This window comes from Dicentrarchus labrax, unplaced genomic scaffold, assembly GCF_905237075.1.
Source record: "Dicentrarchus labrax unplaced genomic scaffold, dlabrax2021, whole genome shotgun sequence".
NCBI lineage: Eukaryota > Metazoa > Chordata > Actinopteri > Moronidae > Dicentrarchus > Dicentrarchus labrax.
Genome location: NW_026136721.1, coordinates 31,010,621 through 31,038,419, shown reverse-complemented (window position 1 = coordinate 31,038,419; position 27,799 = coordinate 31,010,621). Strand labels below are relative to the sequence as shown.

The window sequence follows — 27,799 nt, the reverse complement described above, 5'->3', positions numbered from 1 at the left end:
TTGAGGTAGCAGATTCCACAAAAAAGGAGTTTTATTCTGACATGAATTTCTCTTTAACTTCATCAAGTAGTGGGTCTGAATTAATTACACGGACAGAAACATGTACAGCATAAGTAATAAATTCATTCATCTTAATCTTAACTATTCCTAATTATCAAACTAAACTCAAATTCTCATTAGCTCTGAACAAAGAGTAATATTTAAACACAAACAATACATCAGTTAAACACTGTAATTAGTCATAAATAAAGCTAAACAAATACGTGACATTATCAAACTGACAAAGAAATAACTCACTTTAGATGCACTTGAGAAGCACAAGGGAACACAGGTGTAGGTGGTGGCAGAGAATACAGAGCAATGTTTACTCCTATTTATAAGAGCGCTGATTCGGGGCAGATTCAATACACCTTTGTTTCGATAATACTGTTGCTGAAACTTCTCCTCTAGCAGCATTCAGATAAAAAAATGACTTTTTATTAGTCCAACACTAAACTAATGACGCCCCAATTAGCTTTAGCTGTACTGTGCTTTAGTACTCGTTATCAACTGCAGCATACAGCTAAACGCTAGTCATAGAGAACAGGTTAGTATGCTGATGTTAGATTAAAGCACAGCTGTATCTAAATACATCCCCTCGACACATAATTACAACACATAACAACCACGGAAATTGTAATGTAACATTTGTATTATTATATTATTATTTTAGTATAAGCAGTTAATACATTGTTTGTTTTATTTTTTTAACATTGCTCACAATTTTTAAGCATTTTTATTACACTTGTTTATTACACAGTAGGCAGTTTTTCTGTTTTACATTATTAGGTTTTATCAAAATCTTTCTTAAATTATTCACAGTTATGCTATGTAATTATGTTATTATATTATTAGCAGTCATTTTGTTGTGATTAAATGAGCAGTTGTTGTTACAATGTTGTATTACATTACTGGCAGCTAAAATGTTATGTATAATAATGATCATTTTCTAGACCCCAGTCTCTGGCTAAGCCGGGTCCTGAACGCCTTGCAGAAGATGAAGTAAAGGAGCGGATCCAGACAGATGTTGAGAACTGACATTATGATGCTCACCTCCATCAGGTAGTATAAAACCTTGCGCCATGAACAATATCTCCACAGGAAAGCTTTGGAAAGGCGAACCAGGTGGTAGGGGACGAAGCAAAAGCAGAAGACACAGACCAACACTAAGATCTTCCTGTGTGACTTTACAAGCTTCTTGGAGCTGGAGGACGCCGGCTGGCTTCTCTGTGCCAGCATCACCCTGCGGGAGGTACTATAGTAGAAGAAGACCAGGGAGACAAGGAAAAACACGAACACTGCGCAGGCGCAGCCGTGCATGACTTTGTGGAAATAGATAAGCTGGTCACTGTGAATGACTTCACAGTTCACTGGGTCAGAAGTCAAAGGTTTCTGGGTGTGGAATGACAGGATGATGAAGGTGCTACTCATGGCCAGGAGTAAAACCCAGGTTACAGTGCAGACAATGTGGGCAGCCTGCACTGTCTGCAGGATGTGAGTTCCTGAAGTTCCTCGGACAACCTTCAGATACCTGGAGAGAGGAGAGGTTGGCATCAATAAATAACAGCCACAGTATGAAGTTCAGCATTTACTGCTCCCCTCAATGGAAACTGGGTATTTATCTGTTTGACCTGAGAATTTGAATTTGAGTATGTGATATTCTTGGCATTCAAGTAGTACTCATGTGAGCACTCTTGCTCAGAGGAACACTACTTTCTGTCTAATTGTGTTTCCTGTATTTTGATAAAACCAGAAACCATGAAATTGATGCATTTCTGTCTGCATTGATAAAATTGTCTATTTTTGTGCCACAAAATCTACCAACTTCAAAGTTCAATGGGAACTCAAGAAGATCACAGCCAATGGCAGGCCAGCCTAGCTTACCTGTTAGCAGCAATGTAGCACATGAACATGATGCTGGCGTATATGTTGAGGAAGAAGAGGATGGAGCCAAAGTTGCAGTAGACCAGGCGGACGGCGACTGTGCTGCTGGCATAGTTGATGATGCGGAGGAGGAGACAGAGACAGAGCAGGAAGTCAGCTGCTGCCAGGTTCTTCAGGTAGACAACAATGCTGCTGGATGCCTGCCGGTGACCTCGGCAGAAGTAAAACTTCATGATGAAGCCATTGAGGAGGAGACCCACCTGCAGAGAAAAGCAGGTGAAGTCAGCTTTACAACAATTTACAACATATACAGTCATAAGTTTGAGCTGAACAAAGGATTTGACCTGATGGACACAAGATATTACATTTCATTTAAATATTGAATTGCTCTGAATCAAATGTATTAAAGTAATTGTCATTTAATAGGATAGATCTTTTACAGTCAATTAGAAAAGGGTGAATATACATTTAACCTCTGAGTCTTCTAAGGTTGTGCTGTTTTTGAAACTCACCAGAAACACCAGACTGTAGACTATTATAAAGAAGAGTTTGGCTGCAGTGCCGACCTGATCACAGTTAGTCAAACCGTCAACTTCAGTGTGGTTTGTAACTGAGGACTGGTTGACGGAAGAGGTGACTTCTACTTCTCCTCGTTCACTCATTTTTCCGGTTGATCTACACAATCTGTATTTTACCTTGAAAGACCATAGAAGAGAATTTACCATGGGGTCAAGATAAAACACAAGGGGCAACAGACAAAACAGCTGACAATAAAAACAACAATGTATGATATATAAAGTTAAATTCAGGATAATTAACTGCTATGGAGTAAATAATAATATAGAAGAAATAAATACAATGAAGTATAAAATAGAATAAAAGAAAAAAAACACAAGAGTAATAAACAGATACAGTTATAGTGTAGTTAAAAACATTTACAAAAAACTAAGAAATGGGATCTAAAATAAGGCCTTTGAACAGCCATAGTGGCAGCAGACAGTCCAAATTTAAGGCCTTTTGCAGATTATTCCAAGTATAAGGTGCATTGAAAATGATTGACATTTTTCCTAATTCATGTCTGATTAATGGAATATGGAGCAAAAAGCTATTTCATGAGCAACTACCAAGATGAGTTTGGTGTTAAAACAGAAGAAATATAGTGTGGAAGCATCTTTATTAAAACTTTATAGATGAATAATAACTAATGCTGGCCCTGCCACACAGCTAAAGACAGCCAGCCAACCCTTTGGTAGAAAAGGATAACCAGTTATAAACGTTAGGGCTACAGACAGCATCGGTTGAACCTGCAGGCTCAGCGCACGAGCCAAATCACAGGTGTTGAGAGCCGAACAGAGATCGGGAAAACATTTTTATTGCACACAACTAACATTTGGTGAATAGGAGAATAGAGAACTCAAAGGTTTCTGCCGTCAAAGGTGAACCTGAGGTAGATCTGAAAATATGCATCCTCTACGTTGTTTGTAACAAACCAGCCGCTTTGAAAGATGGTTTATCAAACCCAACATCTTGCAACACAGGGGCTAAACATTTTTTGGTGCCACACGCTGCCTGACAGAGTCAGGACATCCAATGACACGCAATTTGTTGATCCGTCCAGCTCAAGCATCAAAGGTACACTTTTTATGACACGTTTTATTTGTTGTGTGCTATCCTTAATCCCTGTTACTGATACTCTGAATACTTCTGAAAAATATATTTTAAAATATTGTTTTTAATAAATTCTTTACCATCAAGTAAAAAAGTCACATTCACTTTGAATAATCATTTAGTTTCAGTATTTATTTTCCAATATTTGCTCAAATAAATATGTATATAATCATTCAAACTAATAAAAGGACACACATGTTAAACCCTTTTGAAATGAGAAAGTCATTTTAGTTTATTTTAATGAAATTATATGGTAACAGAGTTGAAATTAGAGTAACAGGGTAGAATGGATTACTTTTGATTGCAGATCATTACATAAATGTGGCAAATGAATACTGTTCTTTTCAATGAAGGATCAAAAGGTGCAAAAGGATCATATTGATTGCTACAATGCTGTTACTGCCTGCTGAAAACTGGATATTGTTTGGTAGATAGTAGGTAACTACAAATAAAGAAAATGTAAGAAATAGCTCTAACATATTTCGTCAAGTTGGGATTATGTCACGATCAAGGAGGATGTTAAATTCAACATTTGTCTTATTCTAAATATGAATAACAGGGTTGCATTGATTAGAGTGACACAACCAAGCAAAGATGAAAAAATATGTAAAAAAAAAAGAAAAGAAGAGAAGACTTATCTTTGGTCTACCCATGGTGTTAGGAAATAGCTTGATAGTGTTATTTCCTCTGTGAGATGTGACTGTTTTTTCTCTTCCTGTGCTAAGTTAAATGGTTTGGTAACAGGATTTCATGCATGTAGAGGGGCACAACTTCAGTGCATAATTACTGTTATTTTAAATATGCTGATAGTACAGATGATAAAACAGCTTGTGGCTCCTCCTCTTTTCTTCCTTATTTCTACTTGACCCAAATTGAATTATTGAAGGAAGATGTGAAGGGATGCGCCGTGGTTTCACACTTAACAAAGCTGGATTACACCCAGGCGTGGGCACAGACACACGATAGGCCCGTATGGTGACCTCTGATCACACCTGGCAGACTGAGCATATCCTGCTGCTTCACACCAACAACGCCAGATTCCACAACGGGGATATACCTTAGTGCGTCAGCAGGCCTCGCCATGCAATAGGCCCTACGCCATCAGTGTGCTTGACTGGTCTTCTCCCACGTACATTATGATGTTCATTTACTAAATGATGGTCCAATTTAGAGTAAAATAGTCGATAAGCAGGGTATGATTTAGGGTGTGGCTACCTTTTGATTAACAAATTATTGTCAGTGAGTCGGTCCATCGCACCGCACAAAACTCAGATCTAATTTTAAAACTAGGCAGATCAAATATGAATCAAGATTCTGTGACTGTGTTGTCTATTTCTCACTTAAAATTGTTTCCGAAAATTTTTTTTGTGTCAACTCGCAGACAAACTGTCATGGCGATGAACATAATGCCAAACTCAAGACTACGAAACTGTACTTCACAAACCAGTAGGTGATGTCACAATAGGCTCACACTTGAGTTGGCTGAATTATTCTAAACCTGACCAAAACATTAAGATATATCAATAACATAAACCAGTGGATGGTTTCAAACCAAATATCCTCACATATTTAAATCAATGTAGAAAATAACTGGTCAAATATTGTATCCTTAATGCACCGTCGACTCTCACTCATTTTACTTACTACTCAATGGTCAGCTGAACTGATATATATGATAGTGATAATGACTGGTGATTTTTAGATATAAAAATGTCTAACATTTAAATGTCGGCATAAAATCAGAAGTGCAAAGAAGAGAGGATGAAATATCTGCAGCGTTTACCTGTCTGTGCCTGTCAGTGAGGATGTCTGATAGAAAGACTGTTCACTATTCTTCCTCCCTCACAGTTTTAACAGAGGAGGAACATCAGCAGAAACAGAATGATGGTAATCATGGCTTCAGTTGTGCATCAAGAAATATGATAAGAAGAACCACCTACTTGTCACACTCACACACACACAGATACACACTACTACATCTTCCTGTCTAGTTCCGATGAACAGGCCCACAGATGCAGCTGAAGACACTTTTAGCCATGCTGTAGGCTAATGGTCAGTCGTCAGTCCACAACACTACAACAACAACACTATTGCTAACTAATTTTGCTAACTGACAAATTCCTGTGAGTTGAAAATTAAAACTTTATACTTGTCCTGGTCCTTTATGAATCTGCTTCATAAACATGTATATATAAGAATAGGAACTGGAACAAAGAACAAAAAAGAGAAAAAGTTTCTCTCAGAGTTCAGTCAGAGGCTGAGTTGACACAAACCCACAGGTTGGTGCTACATGATTTACAGCTAATGTGTACACTACATTTTCATCCCCTGTGTTGCAAGATGTGTTGAGGGTTTGACAAGCCATCTTTCAAAGTGACTGGTTTACCACAATCGACCTAGGGGACGAGTCATTGCCTCCCTCTGTCAGGATGCACGTGGGGATAGGCGCAAATACAAAGTTCCAGCAGGCCCAAGAGGCCCACCGCTGTGCTCAGAGGGCATGGGGGCAGGTGCCCAGAAAGCCCTCCTCCGGCTCCTGACCTCTCCCTCAGGGGGCGGAGCTCAACAAATGTATAAACCCTGTGTTGTAAGATGTTGGCTGTGTCGAGGGTTTCAAAGCGATTGCTTTGCCACTATCGACCTAGAGGATGCATATTTTCAGCTACCTCAGGTTCACCTACGAAACCTTGGGTTAGAAACCTAACCTAAGTTATCTATGCTCCAAGTGTTGGGAAGGTCTTCACATCCACAGGGGGAACGTTGAGTTACACATACAGTTTCACTAACCTATGGAAAATAAACTATTTAAAATAAAATAACCACGAAAATTCCAGTATTGCTACAGAGGTGCCTTTGTGTCTGGACATTAGTTATGGTGTCATTATGGCCTATTCACACAGGACAGGATCTACTGCATGGAGCTTTAAATTAAAATGGACTCTGCAGTAGATTGGGTGAATGTTTGCAAATGTTTTATTGTTGTTTTGCTTTTAAATTGTGTTGTGAAATGAGTAATCAAGTTTAATGAGTAATTACATAAGGAATGCTCTCTGTACTCTCTACTCTCTTTTTTTGTGTTTCTAGGCCACTGAGTCCTTTGAAAACACCATGTGCAATCTTGCCTTGATATAGTGAAAGACGTTGAGTATATAGTTCTCTATTTATCTGTTGCTGTCTATTTTTTAATGGGTGGTTTCCTCTGCTGAACAAGGTCTGTCATGTGACTTTACCTGTCCATACTGATCATGTGACTACTTGCCAACAGATATAAGAAACAGGCCAAAGGCAACCATTTTGAATTTGCCCTGATAAAGGCCTGAATGGCTGAAATGCATAGGAATGTTTTTTAACTGTTATGAGTATGAGTAAATACTGTTTTTTACAGTTTTAAACTAGTGGGATCCCCTAACTGAAGAGCACCAGAGGGACACCCCCCTTCTTTTCTTGACACCCAGGCAGCACTCGATGGAGTTTATTTTGTGACAGAAGACAGAAATGTATTCACCACTAGTCTGACACAGAGATTAAGATTAAATTAAAGACATAGAGAGAAAACAGAGAAAGATATGAGAATGGAAGAAAGATGGACCATCATTGGCCTTTTCTTGGTTCATCATTGAGATTTCCTCTCCATGTTTGAGATCAACCATAATGACATGGTTAAAGTCAAGCAGCTGGTCAGGAGATCAAAGGAGAAGAACAGGAAAGAGGAAACAACAGGTAACTTTACTCCCACAACCACCAAAATATCCAAAATGTGACATGTATTCAAGGACACAACTTCAAATTAAAATAGGCTACATTCAGAAAACACTGACAGACTCTACATTAAGATAACAGTTATTATTGGGATAGGAAAATTGTTCTGGTGGTACACTACTTTTGTTCCAGACTGAATCTGGAATACTGTGACTTTGGTGATCACCAGACTTCAATACCAATGATGGATCAGTACAACATTTTGTACAGACATTTCTGGTTTTCAGACAATGAATCCTATGACTTCCTCTAGCATCACCATGAAGCCAGGCTTGTTATCTTATGCTACAACCAGTTATTATACAACAATTTGGTATTGCAGGTATTATTTGCAGTTATTACATTGTGATTAAAAGATCAGTTTTTGGTACAATATTGTATTACAAGGATGACTGGATAGCTCACCTCATAGAGCTGGCAAGTCCTTGCTGCAGCAGCCCAGGGTTTGAATCCAACTTGCAGCCTTTTGCTGCATGTCATCCCCGCTCTCCCACCCTCTTCCGTCACCCTTCAGCTATCAATAGCTATATTGGATATTGTTTGGTAGATAGTAGGTAACTACAAATAAAGAAAGTGTAACAAATAGCTCTAACATATTTTGTCAAGTTGGGATTATGTCACGATCAAGGGGGATGTCAAATTCAACATTTGTCTTATTCTGATAATATGAATAACAGGGTTGCATTGAGTAGAGTGACACAACCAGATGAAAAAATATGTTAAAAAAAGAAGTGAGGACTTATCATTGGTCTACCCATGGTGTTAGAAAATAGCTTGATGACGTTATTTCCTCTGTGTGACGTGACTGTGTTTTTCTCTTCCTGTTCTAGGTTCATAGGGTTTTGGTCACAGGGTTTCATGCATGTTGAGGGACACAACTTCAGTGCATAATTACTATTATTTAAAATATGTTGATGATTACAAGAGACATATATCAACAAAATTAAACCAAAAACAATTTGGTCATATTATTTAAATAATATTTTGGAACCACTTTTTCTACCACTATACTCATGAAAAGTAGAATTTAGATAACAAGCACAAGTTTTAGTTTTTTGTGCATTAATTACTTATAATTTAATGGATGGGACATACAATGAAAATCCCTTCTGCTGTGAAACAGAAATGTGCTTTTGAAAATTGCACATGTCCTCCAACCGATTGAGACTTCACGACTGACTCTCTGTGGCTGTAATACACACAATAAACCACACTTTGGCCAAGCTCAGCTGGGGAGCATATATTAATATATTTATTAATCCTACATATTTATCTTACATAGTACAGATGATAAAACAGTGGCTGTTTGGCTCCCCCTCTTTTCTTCCTTATTTCTACTTGACCCAAATTGAATTATTGAAGGAAGATGTGAAGGGATGCACCGTGGTTTCACACTTAACAATGCTGGATTACACCCAAACGTGGGCACAGACACGCAATAGACCCGTATGGTGACCTTTGATCAAACCTGGCAGACTGAGAATAACAGGGATATACTTTAGAGCGTCAGCAGACCTCACGATGCAAAAGGCCCTACATCGTCAGTGTGCTCGACGGCCAGAGCTCTGTATTTAGTTATTTATTTAGTGGGTGATGTCACGATAGGTTCACACTTGCGTTGGCTGTATCATTCTAGACCTAACCAAAACATTAAGATATATCAATAACATGAACCAGTGGATGGTTTCAAACCAAATATCCTCACATATTTAAATCAATGAAGAAAATAACTGGTCAAATATTCTATCTTTAATGCATCGTCAACTCTCAATCATCCTACTTACTACTCAATGGTCAGCTGAACTGGTAAATATGATAGTGATAATGACTTAAATTAAATTTATTGTTTGCATAAAATCAGAAGAAGTGCAAAGAAGAGAAGATGAAATACCTGCAACTGTCTGTGCCTGTCAGTGAGGATGTCTGATAGAAAGACTGTTCACTGTACTTCCTCACTCATAGTTTTCAAAGAGGAAGAACAACAGCAGAAACAGAATGATGTGGTTACACACACACAAGGTACATAGCACAAAGAAAAAAAAACTAAGTTTCTCTGGTCAGCAGAGGCTGAGTTCACCCGATTTTACTGTTGTCATACCATTGAATAAGCGTTATGAGTTTAACAAAAACTCACAGGTTGGTGCATCTGTTGCTACATGATTTACAGCTAATGTGTACATGTAGCAAGTCTCTCTAAAACTGTGGATTGCCATTGATACTTGCTCTGTTCTGTACCCTAGGGGTCTCTGCTGCTGCTCTCTTTGTCTTAAACGTTTCCACATAGACACGTGGAAGGGCAAGGAGGTCCCAGAACAGAGGCATACCGCCAAATGTAACATTCTGCTTTGGAAATAAAAGTGCTTTTGACAAAAGTGGTCCTGACTGAACTGCATTAAGAGAAGAGAGAGTGATTACTCAATGAGTAACAGCTGAGATCATCAACTCACCTGGCGCTGCTCTCACAAGCCTTCCCCACACCTCTCTCTCTCCTGCAGTGTAAACCACATCCATCTCCACATACCCCCACCGCCCGACTTAGGCAGGGTAGCCATCCAGCCTAACCTACCAACATGCCAGCCCCAAGAACCGTCTCACCTCCTTTTTGGTCTTGGGCCGTGTGCTGGCTGCAATTGCTGCTGTCTTATCTACTTGAGGATGCAACTGCCCACTGCCCAAGTGGTACCCCAGATACCTTACCTCCCTCCATCCAACTGCACACTTCTTTGGGTTGACAGTGAGCCCAACCTGCCTCAGCGACTCGAGCACCGCTGCCACACGCTGCATATGCTCCCGCCAGCTGTTACTATGGATGGTAACATCATTCAAGTGGGCGGCAGCATACGCAGAGTGCAGACGCAGGACACGGTCCATGAGCCGCTGGAAGGTGGCCGGGGCACCAAACAACCCGAAAAGAAGTGTAAAAAGATTTGTGCATCCTGGCAGGGGGGAAAACACATGGCATAACACTGTTGCAACATAGCAACGTCTGCTCTCTAGGACAGTGTGAGATGGCATCACTATGGAGCAAAGCAGGATTTGTGGAATTTGGTATCTCGGGCCCCAACTCAGCTCTCTCTTTCACCATGGTCACCAGAGAAACGGACTATACACTAGTCCGAATTGACCTGATGCCCAATAATCCATACAGTTCCAGAAGTGTGCGTGACACAAACGAGTTAGTTGATCTGTTAGGATTTCTTTTGCGATCCCAACTAGGGAGATGACCTGAAACAGTGCCTGTGCAATATTCTTGCAGAGATTGTGCGCAGAGGCACTGCTTCTGGATATCGAGTTGCATAAATCACCAGAACTAGTACAAAACAATATCCACGTGCACTCCGGTGAAATGGCCGTATGAGGTCAATGCCATTACAGGTCCATACTTATTGAGTGGTAATGGACTCACAGGCGGTCTTGGGATGGCTGATTGGTTATCCAACTGAGATCCGGGACAAGACGCACACCAGCAGGGTACATCTCCCCGAATGACGGGCTAATAGAATCAGGCAATTATCCGATTTAGTGTTTTGTCATACCCCATGTGACCCACCATTGGGTTATAATGAGCCGCCTGGAAAACAGTTTCCAGACCCAACAACTAGGTCATTTCCTCTGCTGACTGTCACGATTTACTCTGTATAGCTTGTCCCTAACCAATGTAAAATGTGGATATGTCTCCGCTGCATCAGGGCGCACCAACTTTTTTTGTCACTTGGTCAAAGGCAAAGCATAGAGTATTGTCACCACACTGCTCAAGTGGAAAATCTTCCATGGAGTGCAACAGAGGGAGCCTCATGTGGAGTCACCACCAGTTCCCACTCCCCCTCTGCAGTGTCGGACAACCCTGTGTCACCACTGAGCATAGCACACATATCCCATGTTCCTACCGGTTTTGAACACATTCCCACACACTGCCCTATTAATATATTAAACCCAGGCTAATTCGTGCCCAAAAACAGGGAGTCAAGTCAAGCGGGAACTAACCGCAGACTTAACACTGCTTTTTACCCATGTCTAATTTCCACCAGCACAACCGGGTATCTGTGAACATCCCCATGCATACACCTAATATCTACCTATGATGCCTTCACCAACGCCCCAGGTTTAACCAGGTTGTGATGAATTTAAGACTGCATACAGCCTGAATCCACCATTGTCTTATGTATACCCCCTTGAATCCTTACTGAACGCAGGTGGGAGAGTGTTGGTAGGCCAGCAACCCGGGTCACTTGACTGACCTCCATGAGGGGGCACTCCCTGCAGTAGTGTCAAGGCTGCCCACACCTCCAACAATGCTGCCCCGACACCTGAGGGACCCTCTCTGGGTCGAGAGCAGTGCCTGTAGTGTCTGGAGCCTGAAAAAAGATGGTAGGTTAGAGCGAGGAAAAGGGGAAGGCAGAATAAATGTGTCTTGTTGTTGGGTAGGTGAGGGTGTGAAAATTTTCTGCAGGGTGCCGGTATTGGTCAGGTGGATGCAGAGGGCTTGCCTTTCTGGAGCCTGGTCCCTACTATGGACAGCCAAATGATCCTCCGCTAGGGTGATGGTGACCTCTAAATTTGCTGGTCTGTGACACTGCATCCACTCTGAGGTTCTGGTTGGGATCCCCTCCAGCATCTGCCCATCGCCGACGGATTCCCCCGGCTGTAGCCACCTGGAAGCAGTGTCTTTTTCAGCTGCTGAGCGTAGACAAAGGACGGTAGGTAGGTCCCGGCGTCGTGTTCCGGAACCGGCGATGGTGATCCTCGGGGGAGAAACCAATCCGATCAAGAGGAGGAGGAGGAGATGGCGACTGAGCCCCTGACCGGACCAGCAGATTCTCCAGAAGCTTGTTCTGCTTCTGAGGTAGCTGAAAATATGCATCCTCTAGGTCGATTGTGGCAAAGCAGTTGCTTTGAAAACCTCAGCACAGCCAACATCTATAAATTTGTTGAGCTCCTCCCTCCAAGGGAGAGGTCAGGAGCCAGAGGAGGGCTTTGTGTTTTTTTTCACACCCAAGCAGCACTCCATACAATTTATTTTGTGACTGAAGATAGAAATGTATTCACCACTAGTATGACACAGAGATTAAGATTAAATGAAAGACAGAGAAAGATATGAGAATGTAAGAAAGATGGACCATTATTGCCAGCTACACAAGCATCAACAGATAACTTCAAAAAAATGTGACATGTATTCAAGGACAGAACTTCAAATTGAAATCAGCTACATTCAGAAAAACACTGACACACTGTACGTTAAGATAATAGTTATTGTTGGGATAGCTAAATTGTTCGTGTGGTACACCACTTTTGTTCCAGACTTGTTGACTTTGGTGATCACCTGACTTTTTCCTGTAATGCCAAACTCAACATACTTGATGGATCAGCACAACATTTTGAACAGACATTCCTGGTTTTCAGACAATGAATCCTCTGACTTCCTCTAGCACTACCATGAAGTTGACAGCCAGGCTTGTTATCTTATGCTACAACCAGTTTTATATCACAATTTGGTATCATTGCAGGTATTATTTACAGTTATTACATTGTGATTACAAGATCAGTTTTTGTTACAATTTTGTATTACAAGGACGCCCTTTGCTGCGTGTCATCCCCGCTCTCCCGTCAGCCTTCAGCTATGAATAGCAATATTAGCCCCCACAATATATTAAAAAAAAACAAAAAAAACAACGTGTAATGTATGACATTACTGGCAGCTAACACTGCATTATCATTTTCTAGACCCCAGTCTCTGGCTAAGCTGGGTCCTGAACGCCTTGCAGAAGATGAAGTAAAGAAGTGGATCCAGACAGACGTTGAGAACTGACATTATGATGCTCACCTCCATCAGGTAGTATAAAACCTTGCGCCATGAACAATATCTCCACAGGAAAGCTTTGGGAAGGCGAACCAGGTGGTAGGGGACGAAGCAAAAGCAGAAGACACAGACCAGCACTAACATCTTCCTGTGTGACTTTACAAGCTTCTTGGAGCTGGAGGACGCCGGCTGGCTTCTCTGTGCCAGCAATACCCTGCGGGAGGTACTATAGTAGAAGAAGACCAGGGAGACAAGGAAAAAGATGAACATGGAGATGGCGCAGGCGTGCATGACTTTATGGAAAGAGATGAGCTGGCCACTGCGTAAGACTTCACAGTTCACTGGGACAGAGGTCAAAGGTTTCTGGGTGTGGAATGACAGGATGATTAAGGTGCTACTCATGGCCAGAAGTAAAACCCAGGTTACAGTGCAGACAATGTGGGCAGCCCACACCGTCTGCAGGATGTGAGTTCCTGAAGTTCCTCGGACAATTTTCAGATACCTGGAGAGAGAAGAGGCTGCTGTCAATACAAAACTCAATAATTTGAGTACATGAGTAGTACTCATGAGAGCATTCCTGGTCTGAGGAACACTACTTTGTGTCCAATTGTGTTTCCTGTGTGTTGATAAAACTAGAAACCATGAAACTGATGCATTTTTGTTTGCACTGATAAAATTGTGAAGTCAGTTATAAGTCTATTTTTGTGCCACAAGATCTACCAACTTCAAAGTTCAATGGGAACTCAAGAAGATCACAGCCAATGACAGGCCACTCTGTATACCCACAATGCCACATTGCCACCCTGGCCTACCTGTTAGCAGCAATGTAGCACATGAACATGATGCTGGCGTACATGTTGAGGAAGAAGAGGGCGGAGCCAAAGTTGCATTGGACCAGGCGGACAGCGACTGTGTTGCTGGCATAGTTGGCGATGCGGATGGGGAGACAGAGACAGAGCAGGAAGTCAGCTGCTGCCAGGTTCTTCAGGTAGACAACAATGCTGCTGGACGTCTGCCGGTGACGTCGGCAGAAGTAAAACTTCATGATGAAGCTGTTGAGGAGGAGACCCACCTGCAGAGAAAAGCAGGTGAAGTCAGCTTTACAACAATTTACAGCATTTGCAGTCATAAGTTTGAGCTGAACAAAGGATTTGACCTGATGGACACAAGATATTACATTTAATTTAAATATTGAATTGCTCTGAATCAATTGTATTAAAGAAATTATCATTTAATAGCATATATCTTTTACAGTCAATTAGAAAAGGGTGAATATACATTGAGCCTCTGAGTCTTCTAAGGTTGTGCTGTTATTGAAACTCACCAGAAACACCAGACTGAAGACAATTATAAAGAAGGGATTGGCTGAAGTGCCGACCTGATCACAGTTAGTCAAACCGTCAACTTCAGTGTGGTTTGTAACTGAGGACTGGTTGACGGAAGAGGTGACTTCTACTTCTCCCTGTTCACTCATTTTTCCAGTTGAGCTACACAACATTTATTTTACCTTGAAAGACCATAGAAGAGAATTTACAATGGGGTCAAGATGTAAATCAAGGCAACAAACAAAACAGCTGACAATAAAAACAACAATCTTTGATATATAAAAGTTAAAATACAGGATAATTAACATGCTATGGAGTAAATAATAACATGGAATAAATAAATACAATGAAGTATAAAACAGAATAAAAGAAAAAAACACAAGAATAATAAACAGATACCAGGTCTGAAATAAGGCCTTTGAACAGCCATAGTGGCAACAGAGAATCCAAATTTAAGGCTTTTGCAGATTATTCCAAGAAAGAGAATAAAATTTTTCCTAATTCATGTCTGATTAATGGTATGTGGAGCAAAAAGCTATTTCATGAGCAACTACCAAGATGAGTTTGGTGTTAAAACGGAAGAAATATAGCCTGGAAGCATCTTTATTAAAACTTTATAGATAAATAATAACTAATGCTGGGCCTGCCACACAGCTAAAGACGCTAAAGACCACCATTTGGTAAAAATGGCAGAGGCGGGTGCTGCAAGGATCACCAGTTATAAACCTTAGGGCTACAGGCAGCATCCAGTGATTTCGATGTGAAGGCAGCAGCTTTCAACATACCCATAATCCAACACAGATAAAACTAGACCTGCATGCAGGCATTAGCGGGGTTCAAGCCACACCTGGTGCAAGTTGAGCCTGCAGGCCCCTGCGTGCGATCCAAGTCACAGGTGTTGAGAGCAAAGCAGACATTAGAAAACCTTCGGTAAAAAAAAAAAAAGTAGTTTGGAAAAAATATTTCATTGTATTTTATGACTTTGCAACTAACCTAGTGGCCAATTTGTGCCAAATTTTGCATAACGACTCGGCTGTGCATTGGAAGGTACACCCACAGCTCATCTTTATGTCGTCAAGAGGGAGTCTGACACCAGGCCCCCCTTGTTCACTGCTGCCACTGTACTGTCTGTTCTCACCAACACTTGGTGGTTTATCTGGCAGGAAGTGCGAAAGAGCTTCATCAACAGCCTGCAATTCAAGAAGATTAATATACTGTGCTTGACACTTTGGCCCGTGGACAGAAGGAGGTTGGGACTGAATCAATCTCCTTTGTCCAGGTAGTTGAGGATGCAAAGACCTTTCCAACACTTGGCGAATGGGAGGATAGAGGACTCAAAGGTTTCTGCTGTCAAATATGAACCTGAGGTAGATCTGAAAAAGTGCATCCTCTGTGGTGATTGTAGCAAATCAGTCGCTTTGAAAGATGGCTTATCAAACCCTCGGCACAGCCAACATCTTGCGACACATTTTTTGCTACACACAGCCTGACAGAGGGAGGACATGGCCCTGCAAGCTGCCACCACAGGGCTGTCACCAAAAATTACTTTACCATGAATTTCAAATGACACGCAATAAATTGATCCGTCCAGCTCAAGCTCAAAGGTACACTTTTTATGACATGTTTTATTTGTTGTGTGCTATCCTTAATCCCTGTAAGTATATTTCAAAATATAGTTTTTAATAAATTCTTTACCAACCAAGTAAAAAAGTCACATTCATTTTGAATACTTTTGAAATCTATCTTGCCCAACTTTTCAATAGTCACACATTATGTTGTACTAATTTAAGTCTAAAAATATTTGCTCAAGTAAATTATGCATATAATCTTTAAAACTAATAAAAAGGACACTAGGTTAAACTTTTTTGAGTTGAGAAAGTAATTTAGGATTAAGAAAACTTGATATTGTTTGGTAGATAGTAGGTAACTACAAATAAAGAAAGTGTAACAAATAGCTCTAACATATTTTGTCAAGTTAGGATTATGTCACAATCAAGGCGGATGTCAAATTCAACATTTGTCTTATTCTGATAATATGAATAACAGGGTTGCGTTGATCAGAGTGACACAACCAAGCAAAGATGAAAAAATATGTAAAAAAAAGAAGAGAGGACTTATCTTTTGTTTTTGTTTTTCTCTTCCTGTTCTAGGTTCAGTGGGTTTTGGTAACAGGGTTTCATGCATGTTGAGGGACACAACTTCAGTGCATAATTACTATTATTTAAAATATGAGATAGAGACATATATCAACAAAATTAAACCAAAAACGTAGATTTAAAACTTATTTTAACTGTAACAATTTGGTCATCAAGAAGGTGGGACAAGAGAAAAATGCTATGCCATTTTAGAGGGTGCTTGAGAGCTATTTTATATTTTAAATAATATTTTGGAACCACTTTTTCAACCACTTTACTCACAAAAAGTAGAATTTAGATAACAAGCGCAGGTTTTTAGTTTTGTGCATTAATTATTTATCATTTAATGGGTGGGACAGACGATGAAAGTCCCTTCTGCTGTGAAACAGAAACAGGCTTTTGAAAATTGCCCACATGCCCTCCAACCGAGTGAGACTTCACGACTGACTGTCTGTGGCTGTAATACACACAATAAACCACACTTTGGCCGAGCTCAGCTGGGGAGCATATATTAATTAATATATTTATTAATCCTACATATTTATCTTACATAGTACAGATGATAAAACAGTGGCTGTTTGGCTCCCCCTCTTTTCTTCCTTATTTCTACTTGACCCAAATTGAATTATTGAAGGAAGATGTGAAGGGATGCACCATGGTTTCACACTTAACAATGCTGGATTACAGCACGGATTACACCCGGACGCGAGCACAGACACGCGATAGACCCGTATGGTGACCTTTGATCACACCTGGCAGACTGAGCATATCCTGCTGCTTCACACCAACAATGCCAGATTCCACAAAACGGATATACCTTATTGCAACAGGAGACCTCGCCATGCAATAGGCCCTACACTGTCAGTGTGCTTGATGGCCAGAGCTCTGTATTTGTTTATTCATTTAGTGGGTGATGTCACGATAGGTTCACACTTAAAGGTTGGCTGTATTATTCTAGACCTGATCAAAACATTAGCATATATCAATAATAGGGCGCCTGATTAGCTCAGTCGGTAGAGCTGGCGACCCATGAACAGAGTAGCTGCAGCAGCACAGGTTCAAATCCGACCTGTGGCCCTTTGCTGTGTGTCATCCCCTCTCTCTGCCCCCCTCTCCTGTCTATTTTCAGCTGTCACTATCAATAAAGGCAATAAAAGGCCAAAAAAAACTTCAACCAATGGATAGTTTCAAACCAAATATCCTGACATATTTCAATCATTGTAGAAAATAACCAGTCAAATATTGTATCCTTAAAGCACCGTCAACTCTCAATCATTCTACTTACTACTCTGATCAGCTAAAATGATATATATGACAGTGATAATACATCTAAAATAATTTAGATATAAAAATGTCTAACATTTAAATGTCAGCATAAAATCAGAAGAAGTGCACATAAGAGAAGATGAAATATCTGCAGCGTTTACCTATCTGTGCCTGTCAGTGTGGATGTCTGATAGAAAGACTGCTCACTGTACTTCCTCCCTCATAGTTCTCACAGAGAAACACAATGATGTGGTTATTAGGGCTTCAGCTATGCATCAAGAAAAAATACGAAGAAAAACCACCTACTTGTTTCTCTCTCTCACACACAAGGGAGAGAGACTAGAAGTACATAGCACAAAGAACAAAACAAAGTTTCTCTCAGAGTTTAGTCAGAGGCTGAGTTTATCTGAATCTGTTGCTACATGATTTACAGCTAATGTACATGTAGCAAGTCTGTCTACAACCGTGGGTTCCCCCAGCACACAAGCAAGCACCATAAGTCAATTAATCAACACAACTTTTATTCTTTCCTCAGCTGCAGACACCCTCAACACAAAACTCAGCTTTTTGGCTGATATTGCCTTCTTCAAAAGTCTATGATGATTTCCCCCCTCTGATGTGTGTGTGGCGGCCAACTCAGTTCCAGTACACTAATTAAGCACAGCATTAGTTCAGGCAGGCCACAAATCAAGCTCAGTTCTCAATTCCAGCTACATCAGCTGATCTCAGCTGATTCCCTCCAAGCATCCAATTGGCAAATGTCATTCAGGGCCCCTTATTTAAGCTGCTTTAGCCTGCCTATCTTAGCTCCTTTCTCTGCAAGCCGTAATGAGTAACAGCTGAGATCATCAACTCACCTGGCGCTGCTCTCACAAGCATTCCCCACACCTCTCTCTCTCCTGCAGTGTAAACCACATCCATCTCCACATACCCCCACCGCCCGACTTAGGCAGGGTAGCCATCCGGCCTAACCTACCAACATGCCAGCCCCAAGAACCGTCTCACCTCCTTTTTGGTCTTGGGCCGTGGGCTGGCTGCAATTGCTGCTGTCTTATCTACTTGAGGATGCAACTGCCCACTGCCCAAGTGGTACCCCAGATACCTTACCTCCCTCCGTCCAACTGCACACTTCTTTGGGTTGACAGTGAGCCCAACCTGCCTCAGCGACTCGAGCACCGCTGCCACACGCTGCATATGCTCCCGCCAGCTGTTACTATGGATAGTAACATCATTCAAGTAGGCGGCAGCATACGCAGAGTGCAGACGCAGGACACGGTCCATGAGCCGCTGGAAGGTGGCCGGGGCACCAAACAACCCGAAAAGAAGTGTAAAAAGATTTGTGCATCCTGGCAGGGGGGAAAACACATGGCATAACACTGTTGCAACATAGCAACGTCTGCTCTCTAGGACAGTGTGAGATGGCATCACTATGGAGCAAAGCAGGATTTGTGGAATTTGGTATCTCGGGCCCCAACTCAGCTCTCTCTTTCACCATGGTCACCAGAGAAACGGACTATACACTAGTCCGAATTGACCTGATGCCCAATAATCCATACAGTTCCAGAAGTGTGCGTGACACAAACGAGTTAGTTGATCTGTTAGGATTTCTTTTGCGATCCCAACTAGGGAGATGACCTGAAACAGTGCCTGTGCAATATTCTTGCAGAGATTGTGCGCAGAGGCACTGCTTCTGGATATCGAGTTGCATAAATCACCAGAACTAGTACAAAACAATATCCACGTGCACTCCGGTGAAATGGCCGTATGAGGTCAATGCCAATACAGGTCCATACTTATTGAGTGGTAATGGACGCACAGGCGCTCTTGGGATGGCTGATTGGTTAACCAACTGAGATCCGGGACAAGACGCACACCAGCAGCGTACATCTCCCCGAATGACAGGCTAATAGAATCAGGCAATTATCCGATTTAGTGTTTTGTCATACCCTATGTGACCCACCATTGGGTTATAATGAGCCGCCTGGAAAACAGTTTCCAGACCCAACAACTTGGTCAAGCGGGAACTAACCGCAGACTTAACACTATGCTTTTTACCCATGTCTAATTTCCACCAGCACAACCGGGTATCTGTGAACATCCCCATGCATACACCTAATATCTACCTATGATGCCTTCACCAAAGCCCCAGGTTTAACCAGGTTCTGATGAATTTAAGACTGCATACAGCCTGAATCCACCATTGTCTTATGTATACCCCCTTGAATCCTTACTGAACGCAGGTGGGAGAGTGTTGGTAGGCCAGCAACCTGGGTCACTTGACTGACCTCCATGAGGGGGCACTCCCTGCAGTAGTGTCAAGGCTGCCCACACCTCCAACAATGCTGCCCCGACACCTGAGGGACCCTCTCTGGGTCGAGAGCAGTGCCTGTAGTGTCTGGAGCCTGAAAAAAGATGGTAGGTTAGAGCGAGGGAAAGGGGAAGGCAGAATAAATGTGTCTTGTTGTTGGGTAGGTGAGGGTGTGAAAATTTTCTGCAGGGTGCCGGTATTGGTCAGGTGGATGCAGAGGGCTTGCCTTTCTGGAGCCTGGTCCCTACTATTTACAGCCAAATGATCCTCCGCTAGGGTGATGGTGACCTCTAAATTTGCTGGTCTGTGACACTGCATCCACTCTGAGGTTCTGGTTGGGATCCCCTCCAGCATCTGCCCATCGCTGGCGGATTCCCCCGGCTGTAGCCACCTGGAAGCAGTGTCTTTTTCAGCTGCTGAGCGTAGACGAAGGACGGTAGGTGGGTCCCGGCGTCGTGTTCCGGAACCGGCGATGGTGATCCTCGGGGGAGAAACCAATCCGATCAAGAGGAGGAGGAGGAGATGGCGACTGAGCCCCTGACCGGAAGCTTGTTCTGCTTCTGAGGTAGCTGAAAATATGCATCCTCTAGGTTGATTGTGGCAAAGCAGTTGCTTTGAAAACCTCAGCACAGCCAACATCTATAAATTTGTTTAGCTCCTCCCTCCAAGGGAGAGGTCAGGAGCCAGAGGAGGGCTTTGTGTTTTTTTTCACACCCAAGCAGCACTCCATACAATTTATTTTGTGACTGAAGATAGAAATGTATTCACCACTAGTATGACACAGAGATTAAGATTAAATGAAAGACAGAGAAAGATATGAGAATGTAAGAAAGATGGACCATTATTGCCAGCTACACAAGCATCAACAGATAACTTCAAAAAAATGTGACATGTATTCAAGGACAGAACTTCAAATTGAAATCAGCTACATTCAGAAAAACACTGACACACTGTACGTTAAGATAATAGTTATTGTTGGGATAGCTAAATTGTTCGTGTGGTACATCACTTTTGTTCCAGACTTGTTGACTTTGGTGATCACCTGACTTTTTCCTGTAATGCCAATCTCAACATACTTGATGGATCAGCACAACATTTTGAACAGACATTCCTGGTTTTCAGACAATGAATCCTCTGACTTCCTCTAGCACTACCATGAAGTTGACAGCCAGGCTTGTTATCTTATGCTACAACCAGTTATTATGTCACAATTTGGTATCATTGCAGGTATTATTTACAGTTATTACATTGTGATTACAAGATCAGTTTTTGTTACAATTTTGTATTACAAGGACGCCCTTTGCTGCGTGTCATCCCCGCTCTCCCGTCACCCTTCAGCTATGAATAGCAATATTAGCCCCCACAATATATAAACCCCCCCAAAAAAACAACGTGTAATGTATGACATTACTGGCAGCTAACACTGCATTATCATTTTCTAGACCCCAGTCTCTGGCTAAGCTGGGTCCTGAACGCCTTGCAGAAGATGAAGTAAAGGAGCGGATCCAGACAGACGTTGAGAACTGACATTATGATGCTCACCTCCATCAGGTAGTGTAAAACCTTGCGCCATGAACAATATCTCCACAGGAAAGCTTTGGGAAGGCGAACCAGGTGGTAGGGGACGAAGCAAAAGCAGAAGACACAGACCAGCACTAACATCTTCCTGTGTGACTTTACAAGCTTCTTGGAGCTGGAGGACGCCGGCTGGCTTCTCTGTGCCAGCAATACCCTGCGGGAGGTACTATAGTAGAAGAAGACCAGGGAGACAAGGAAAAAGATGAACATGGAGATGGCGCAGGCGTGCATGACTTTATGGAAAGAGATGAGCTGGCCACTGCGTAAGATTTCACAGTTCACTGGGACAGAGGTCAAAGGTTTCTGGGTGTGGAACGACAGGATGATGAAGGTGCTACTCATGGCCAGAAGTAAAACCCAGGTTACAGTGCAGACAATGTGGGCAGCCCACACCGTCTGCAGGATGTGAGTTCCTGAAGTTCCTCGGACAATTTTCAGATACCTGGAGAGAGGAGAGGCTGCTGTCAATACAAAACTCAATAATTTGAGTACATGATATGCTTGGCATTGAAGTAGTACTCATGAGAGCATTCCTGGTCTGAGGAACACTACTTTGTGTCCAATTGTGTTTCCTGTGTGTTGATAAAACTAGAAACCATGAAACTGATGCATTTTTGTTTGCACTGATAAAATTGTGAAGTCAGTTATAAGTCTATTTTTGTGCCACAAGATCTACCAACTTCAAAGTTCAATGGGAACTCAAGAAGATCACAGCCAATGACAGGCCACTCTGTATACCCACAATGCCATATTGCCACCCTGGCCTACCTGTTAGCAGCAATGTAGCACATGAACATGATGCTGGCGTACATGTTGAGGAAGAAGAGGGCGGAGCCAAAGTTGCATTGGACCAGGCGGACAGCGACTGTGTTGCTGGCATAGTTGGCGATGCGGATGGGGAGACAGAGACAGAGCAGGAAGTCAGCTGCTGCCAGGTTCTTCAGGTAGACAACAATGCTGCTGGACGTCTGCCGGTGACCTCGGCAGAAGTAAAACTTCATGATGAAGCCGTTGAGGAGGAGACCCACCTGCAGAGAAAAGCAGGTGAAGTCAGCCTTAAAACAATTTACAACATTTACAGCTTAAGAAAGGATTTGACCTGATGGACACAAGATATTACATTTAATTTAAATATTGAATTGCTCTGAATCAAATGTATTAAAGTAATTGTCATTTAATAGGATAGATCTTTTACAGTCAATTAGAAAAGGGTGAATATACATTGAGCCTCTGAGTCTTCTAAGGTTGTGCTGCTTTTGAAACTCACCAGAAACACCAGACTGAAGACTATTATGAAGAAGGGGTTGGCTGAAGTGCTGACCTGATCACAGTTAGTCAAACCGTCAACTTCAGTATGGTTTGTAACTGAGGACTGGTTGACGGAAGAGGTGACTTCTACTTCTCCTCGTTCACTCATTTTTCCAGTTGATCTACACAATCTTTATTTTACCTTAAAAGACCACAGAAGAGAATTTACAATGGGGTCAAGATAAAACACAAGGGGCAACAGACAAAACAGCTGACAATAAAAACAACAATGTATGATATATAAAGTTAAATTCAGGATAATTAACTGCAATGGAGTAAATAATAATATAGAAGGAATAAATACAATGAAGTATAAAATAGAATAAAAGAAAAAAAACACAAGAGTAATAAACAGATACAGTTATAGTGTAGTTAAAAACATTTACAAAAAACTAAGAAATGGGATCTAAAATAAGGCCTTTGAACAGCCATAGTGGCAGCAGACAGTCCAAATTTAAGGCCTTTTGCAGATTATTCCAAGTATAGGGTGCAATGAAAGACAATAACATTTTTACTAATTCATGTCTGATTAATGGAATATGGAGCAAAAAGCTATTTCATGAGCAACTACCAAGATGAGTTTTGTGATAAAATGGAAGAAATATAGCATGGAAGCATCTTTATTAAAACTTTATAGATGAATAATAACTAATCATATTTTATGATTTTGCAACTAAAGCGACAACTAGTGGCCAATTTGTAACAAATATTGCATCCAACCAATACATGGTGAATAAGAGAATGGAGAACTCAAATGTTTGTTGTGTGCTATCCTTAATCCCAATACCAATATTCAGGAACCTGAAAAAGTATATCTCAAAATATGTTTTTTAATAAAGTAAAAAAGTCACACTGACTTTGAATGCTAATTTAGTTTCACATAAGACGTCACTTATATTAATTAAAGCAACTTTTGAAATCTATCTTGCCCAACTTTTAAATAGTCACACATCAAATAAATGATGTTATAATCATTCAAACTAATAAAAGGACACTAGGTAAAACTTTTAAATTAATTATTTTAATAAAATTATATGATAACAGAGTTGAAATTAGAGTAACAGGGTAGAATGGATTACTTTTGATTGCAGATCATTACATAAATGTGGCAAATGAATACTGTTCTTTTCAATGAAAGATCAAAAGGTGCAAAAGGATCATATTGATTGCTACAATACTGTTTCATTAGCCTGCTGAAAACTGGATATTGTTTGGTAGATAGTAGGTAACTACAAATACATAAAATGTAAGAAATAGCTCTGACATATTTTGTCAAGTTGGGATTATGTCACGATCAAGGGGGATGTTAAATTCAATATTTGTCTTATTCTGATAATATGAATAACTTGCATTGATTAGAGTGACAGAACCAAGCAAAGATGAAAAAATATGTAAAAAGAGGACTTATCTTTGGTCTACCCATGGTGTTAGGAAATAGTGTAATGATGTTTATTTCCTCTGTGTGATGTGACGGTTTTTTATCTTCCTGTGCTAAGTTAAATGGGTTTGGTAACAGGGTTTCGTGCATGTTGAGGGGCACAACTTCAGTGCATAAATGGAGCGAAGCCTGCAAGCTAGTTCAGGCAGTCAGCTCGAGCTGCGCTGCTATACACACATGACATGCCTTATTCCATAATCACTAACCAAGCGCACCCTTCCAATCTGGTGGTCTATTTAAGCTGCAAAATTTCCCAGCTCTCCCTCTGCTTTGTCAATGCAGCTGTTGCCTTGCAAGCTATTGCCGCCTGCTGCGTTGTATCTAACCTACATAGTACAGATGATAAAACAGCTCGTGGCTCCTCCTCTTTTCTTCCTTATTTCTACTTGACCCAAATTGAATTATTGAAGGAAGATGTGAAGGGATGCGCCGTGGTTTCACACTTAACAAAGCTGGATTACACCCAGACGTGGGCACAGACACGCGATAGGCCCGTATGGTGACCTCTGATCACACCTGGCAGACTGAGCATATCCTGCTGCTTCACACCAACAACGCCAGATTCCACAACGGGGATATACCTTAGTGCGTCAGCAGACCTCGCCATGCAATAGGCCCTACGCCATCAGTGTGCTTGACTGGTCTTCTCCCACATACATTATGATGTTCATTTACTAAATAATGGTCCAATTTAGAGTAAAATAGTCGATAAGCAGGGTATGATTTAGGGTGTGGCTACCTTTTGATTAACAAATCATTGTCAGTGAGTTCGTCCATCGCACCGCACAAAACTCAGATCTAATTTTAAAACTAGGCAGATCAAATATGAATCAAGATTCTGTGACTGTGTTGTCTATTTCTCACTTAAAATTGTTTCAGAAAATTTTTTTAGTGTCAACTCGCAGACAAACTGTCATGGCGATGAACATAATGCCAAACTCAAGACTACGAAACTGTACTTCACAAACCAGTAGGTGATGTCACAATAGGCTCACACTTGAGTTGGCTGAATTATTCTAAACCTGACCAAAACATTAAGATATATCAATAACATAAACCAGTGGATGGTTTCAAACCAAATATCCTCACATATTTAAATCAATGTAGAAAATAACTGGTCAAATTTGTATCCTTAATGCACCGTCGACTCTCAATCATTCTACTCAATGGTCAGCTGAACTGATATATATGATAGTGATAATGACTGGTGATTTTTAGATATAAAAATGTCTAACATTTAAATGTCGGCATAAAATCAGAAGTGCAAAGAAGAGAGGATGAAATATCTGCAGCGTTTACCTGTCTGTGCCTGTCAGTGAGGATGTCTGATAGAAAGACTGTTCACTGTACTTCCTCCCTCACAGTTTTAACAGAGGAAGAACATCAGCAGAAACAGAATTATGTGGTATTCATGGCTTCAGTTGCTTAAGTGCATCAAGAAATATACCAAGAAAAACCACCTACTTGTCACACTCACACACACACAGATACACACTACTATATCTTCCTGTCTAGTTCCGATGAACAGGCCCACAGATGCAGCTGAAGACACTTTTAGCCATGCTGTAGGCTAATGGTCAGTCGTCAGTCCACAATACTACAACAACAACACTATTGCTAACTAATTTTGCTAACTGACAAATTCCTGTGAGTTGAAAATTAAAACTTTATGCTTGTCCTGGTCCTTTATGAATCTGCTTCATAAACATGTATATATAAGAATAGGAACTGGAACAAAGAACAAAAAAGAGAAAAAGTTTCTCTCAGAGTTCAGTCAGAGGCTGAGTTGACACAAACCCACAGGTTGGTGCTACATGATTTACAGCTAATGTGTACACTTCATTTTCATCCCCTGTGTTGCAAGATGTGTTGAGGGTTTGACAAGCCATCTTTTAAAGTGACTGGTTTACCACAATCGACCTAGGGGACGAGTCATTGCCTCCCTCTGTCAGGATGCACGTGGGGATAGGCGCAAATACAAAGTTCCAGCAGGCCCAAGAGGCCCACCACTGTGCTCAGAGGGCATGGGGGCAGGTGCCCAGAAAGCCCTCCTCCGGCTCCTGAGCTCAACAAATGTATAACCCCTGTGTTGTAAGATGTTGGCTGTGTTCTAGGCCACTGAGTCCTTTGAAAACACCATGTGCAATCTTGCCTTGATATAGTGAAAGACGTTGAGTATATAGTTCTCTATTTATCTGTTGCTGTCCATTTTTTAATGGGTGGTTTCCTCTGCTGAACAAGGTCTGTCATGTGACTTTACCTGTCCATACTGATCATGTGACTACTTGCCAACAGATATAAGAAACAGGCCAAAGGCAACCATTTTGAATTTGCCCTGATAAAGGCCTGAATGGCTGAAATGCATAGGAATGTTTTTTAACTGTTATGAGTATGAGTAACTTAAATACTGTTTTTTACAGTTCTAAACTAGTGGGATCCCCTATCTGAAGAGCACCAGAGGGACACCCCCCTTCTTTTCTTGACACCCAAGCAGCACTCGATGCAGTTTATTTCCTATGACTTCCTCTAGCACCACCATGAAGTTGAGTTGTTATCTTATGCTACAACCAGTTATTATATCACAATTTTGTATTATTGCAGGTATTATTTTCAGTTATTACATTGTGATTACAAGATCAGTTTTTGTTACAATTTTGTATTACAAGGATGATAGCTCACCTCATAGAACTGGCAACCCATGTACCAAGGCTAAGTCCTTGCTGCAGCAGCCGAGGGTTTGAATCCAACCTGCAGCCCTTTGCTACAATGCCACATTGCCACCCTGGCCTACCTGCAGCAATGTAGCACATGAGCTGGCATACATTGAGGTAGAAGAGGGCGGAGCCAGGAAGTCAGCTGCTGCCAGGTTCTTCAGGTAGACAACAATGCTGCTGGATGTCTGCTGGTGAACTCGGCAGAAGAAAAACTTCATGATGAAGCCGTTGAGGAGGAGACCCACCTGCAGAGAAAACCAAGTGAAGAAGGAGCTTCTACAATTTACAACATTTACAGTCATAAGTTTGAGCTGAACAAAGGATTTGACCTGATGGACACAAGATATTACATTTTATTTAATTATATAATTGCTCTGAATCAAATTTATTAAAGTAATTGTCATTTAATAGCATAGATCTTTTACATAATTAAATTAGAAAAAATATACATTTAGCTTTCACCTCTAACCTGTATGTGCCCAACCAAAAAACACCCATAGTACTATTTCTGAAGGCAAGAGTTTCCTAACTCATAACCTGTTAAAAGGTTGTGCCATTTTTGAAACTCATCAGAAACACC

The 27,799-nt window shown here is 41.3% G+C and overlaps 3 protein-coding genes across 6 annotated transcripts; all 3 read right to left on the bottom strand.

Moving 5' to 3' along the window:
- Positions 1–25,830, bottom strand: LOC127355601 (P2Y purinoceptor 14-like). 4 transcript variants are annotated; one of them, XM_051386656.1, is made up of 4 exons: positions 25,805–25,830; positions 2,436–2,618; positions 1,924–2,183; positions 1–1,570 (listed from the first exon to the last, which is right to left on the bottom strand). In XM_051386656.1, the coding sequence occupies exons 2-4, from the start codon at positions 2,583–2,585 to the stop codon at positions 982–984; spliced, it is 999 nt and encodes a 332-aa protein (XP_051242616.1). In that variant the 5' UTR covers positions 2,586–2,618; positions 25,805–25,830; the 3' UTR covers positions 1–981. The 4 variants fall into 4 exon arrangements, with proteins under 4 accessions (XP_051242616.1, XP_051242614.1, XP_051242617.1 ...); XM_051386654.1 differs by lacking the exon at positions 25,805–25,830 and adding an exon at positions 9,242–9,439; XM_051386657.1 differs by lacking the exon at positions 25,805–25,830 and adding an exon at positions 7,756–7,828.
- Positions 10,001–27,350, bottom strand: LOC127355603 (P2Y purinoceptor 14-like). Its single transcript, XM_051386658.1, has 5 exons — positions 27,185–27,350; positions 23,027–23,209; positions 22,528–22,787; positions 21,224–22,201; positions 10,001–12,670 (listed from the first exon to the last, which is right to left on the bottom strand). The coding sequence occupies exons 2-4, from the start codon at positions 23,174–23,176 to the stop codon at positions 21,613–21,615; spliced, it is 999 nt and encodes a 332-aa protein (XP_051242618.1). The 5' UTR covers positions 23,177–23,209; positions 27,185–27,350; the 3' UTR covers positions 10,001–12,670; positions 21,224–21,612.
- Positions 12,664–14,645, bottom strand: LOC127355599 (P2Y purinoceptor 14-like). The gene is made up of 3 exons (XM_051386652.1): positions 14,472–14,645; positions 13,960–14,219; positions 12,664–13,649 (listed from the first exon to the last, which is right to left on the bottom strand). Exons 1-3 carry the CDS (start codon positions 14,643–14,645, stop codon positions 13,061–13,063), a joined length of 1,023 nt encoding a protein of 340 aa, XP_051242612.1. The 3' UTR covers positions 12,664–13,060.
- Positions 27,351–27,799: the final 449 nt, after the last annotated feature.

Bases quoted from the DNA above. Each gene is read 5' to 3' on its own strand.
- LOC127355601 (XM_051386656.1), bottom strand. From the start codon at position 2,585: ATGAGTGAACGAGGAGAAGTAGAAGTCACCTCTTCCGTCAACCAGTCC. The intron at 2,184-2,435 runs GTGAGTTTCAAA...TTTTCTCTGCAG, and splicing joins TCTACAGTCTGGTGTTTCTG to GTGGGTCTCCTCCTCAATGG. The intron at 1,571-1,923 runs GTAAGCTAGGCT...TCCTCTCTCCAG, and splicing joins TGCTACATTGCTGCTAACAG to GTATCTGAAGGTTGTCCGAG.
- LOC127355599 (XM_051386652.1), bottom strand. From the start codon at position 14,645: ATGTTGTGTAGCTCAACTGGAAAAATGAGTGAACAGGGAGAAGTAGAA. The intron at 14,220-14,471 runs GTGAGTTTCAAT...TTTTCTCTGCAG, and splicing joins TCTTCAGTCTGGTGTTTCTG to GTGGGTCTCCTCCTCAACAG. The intron at 13,650-13,959 runs GTAGGCCAGGGT...TTCTCTCTCCAG, and splicing joins TGCTACATTGCTGCTAACAG to GTATCTGAAAATTGTCCGAG.
- LOC127355603 (XM_051386658.1), bottom strand. From the start codon at position 23,176: ATGAGTGAACGAGGAGAAGTAGAAGTCACCTCTTCCGTCAACCAGTCC. The intron at 22,788-23,026 runs GTGAGTTTCAAA...TTTTCTCTGCAG, and splicing joins TCTTCAGTCTGGTGTTTCTG to GTGGGTCTCCTCCTCAACGG. The intron at 22,202-22,527 runs GTAGGCCAGGGT...TCCTCTCTCCAG, and splicing joins TGCTACATTGCTGCTAACAG to GTATCTGAAAATTGTCCGAG.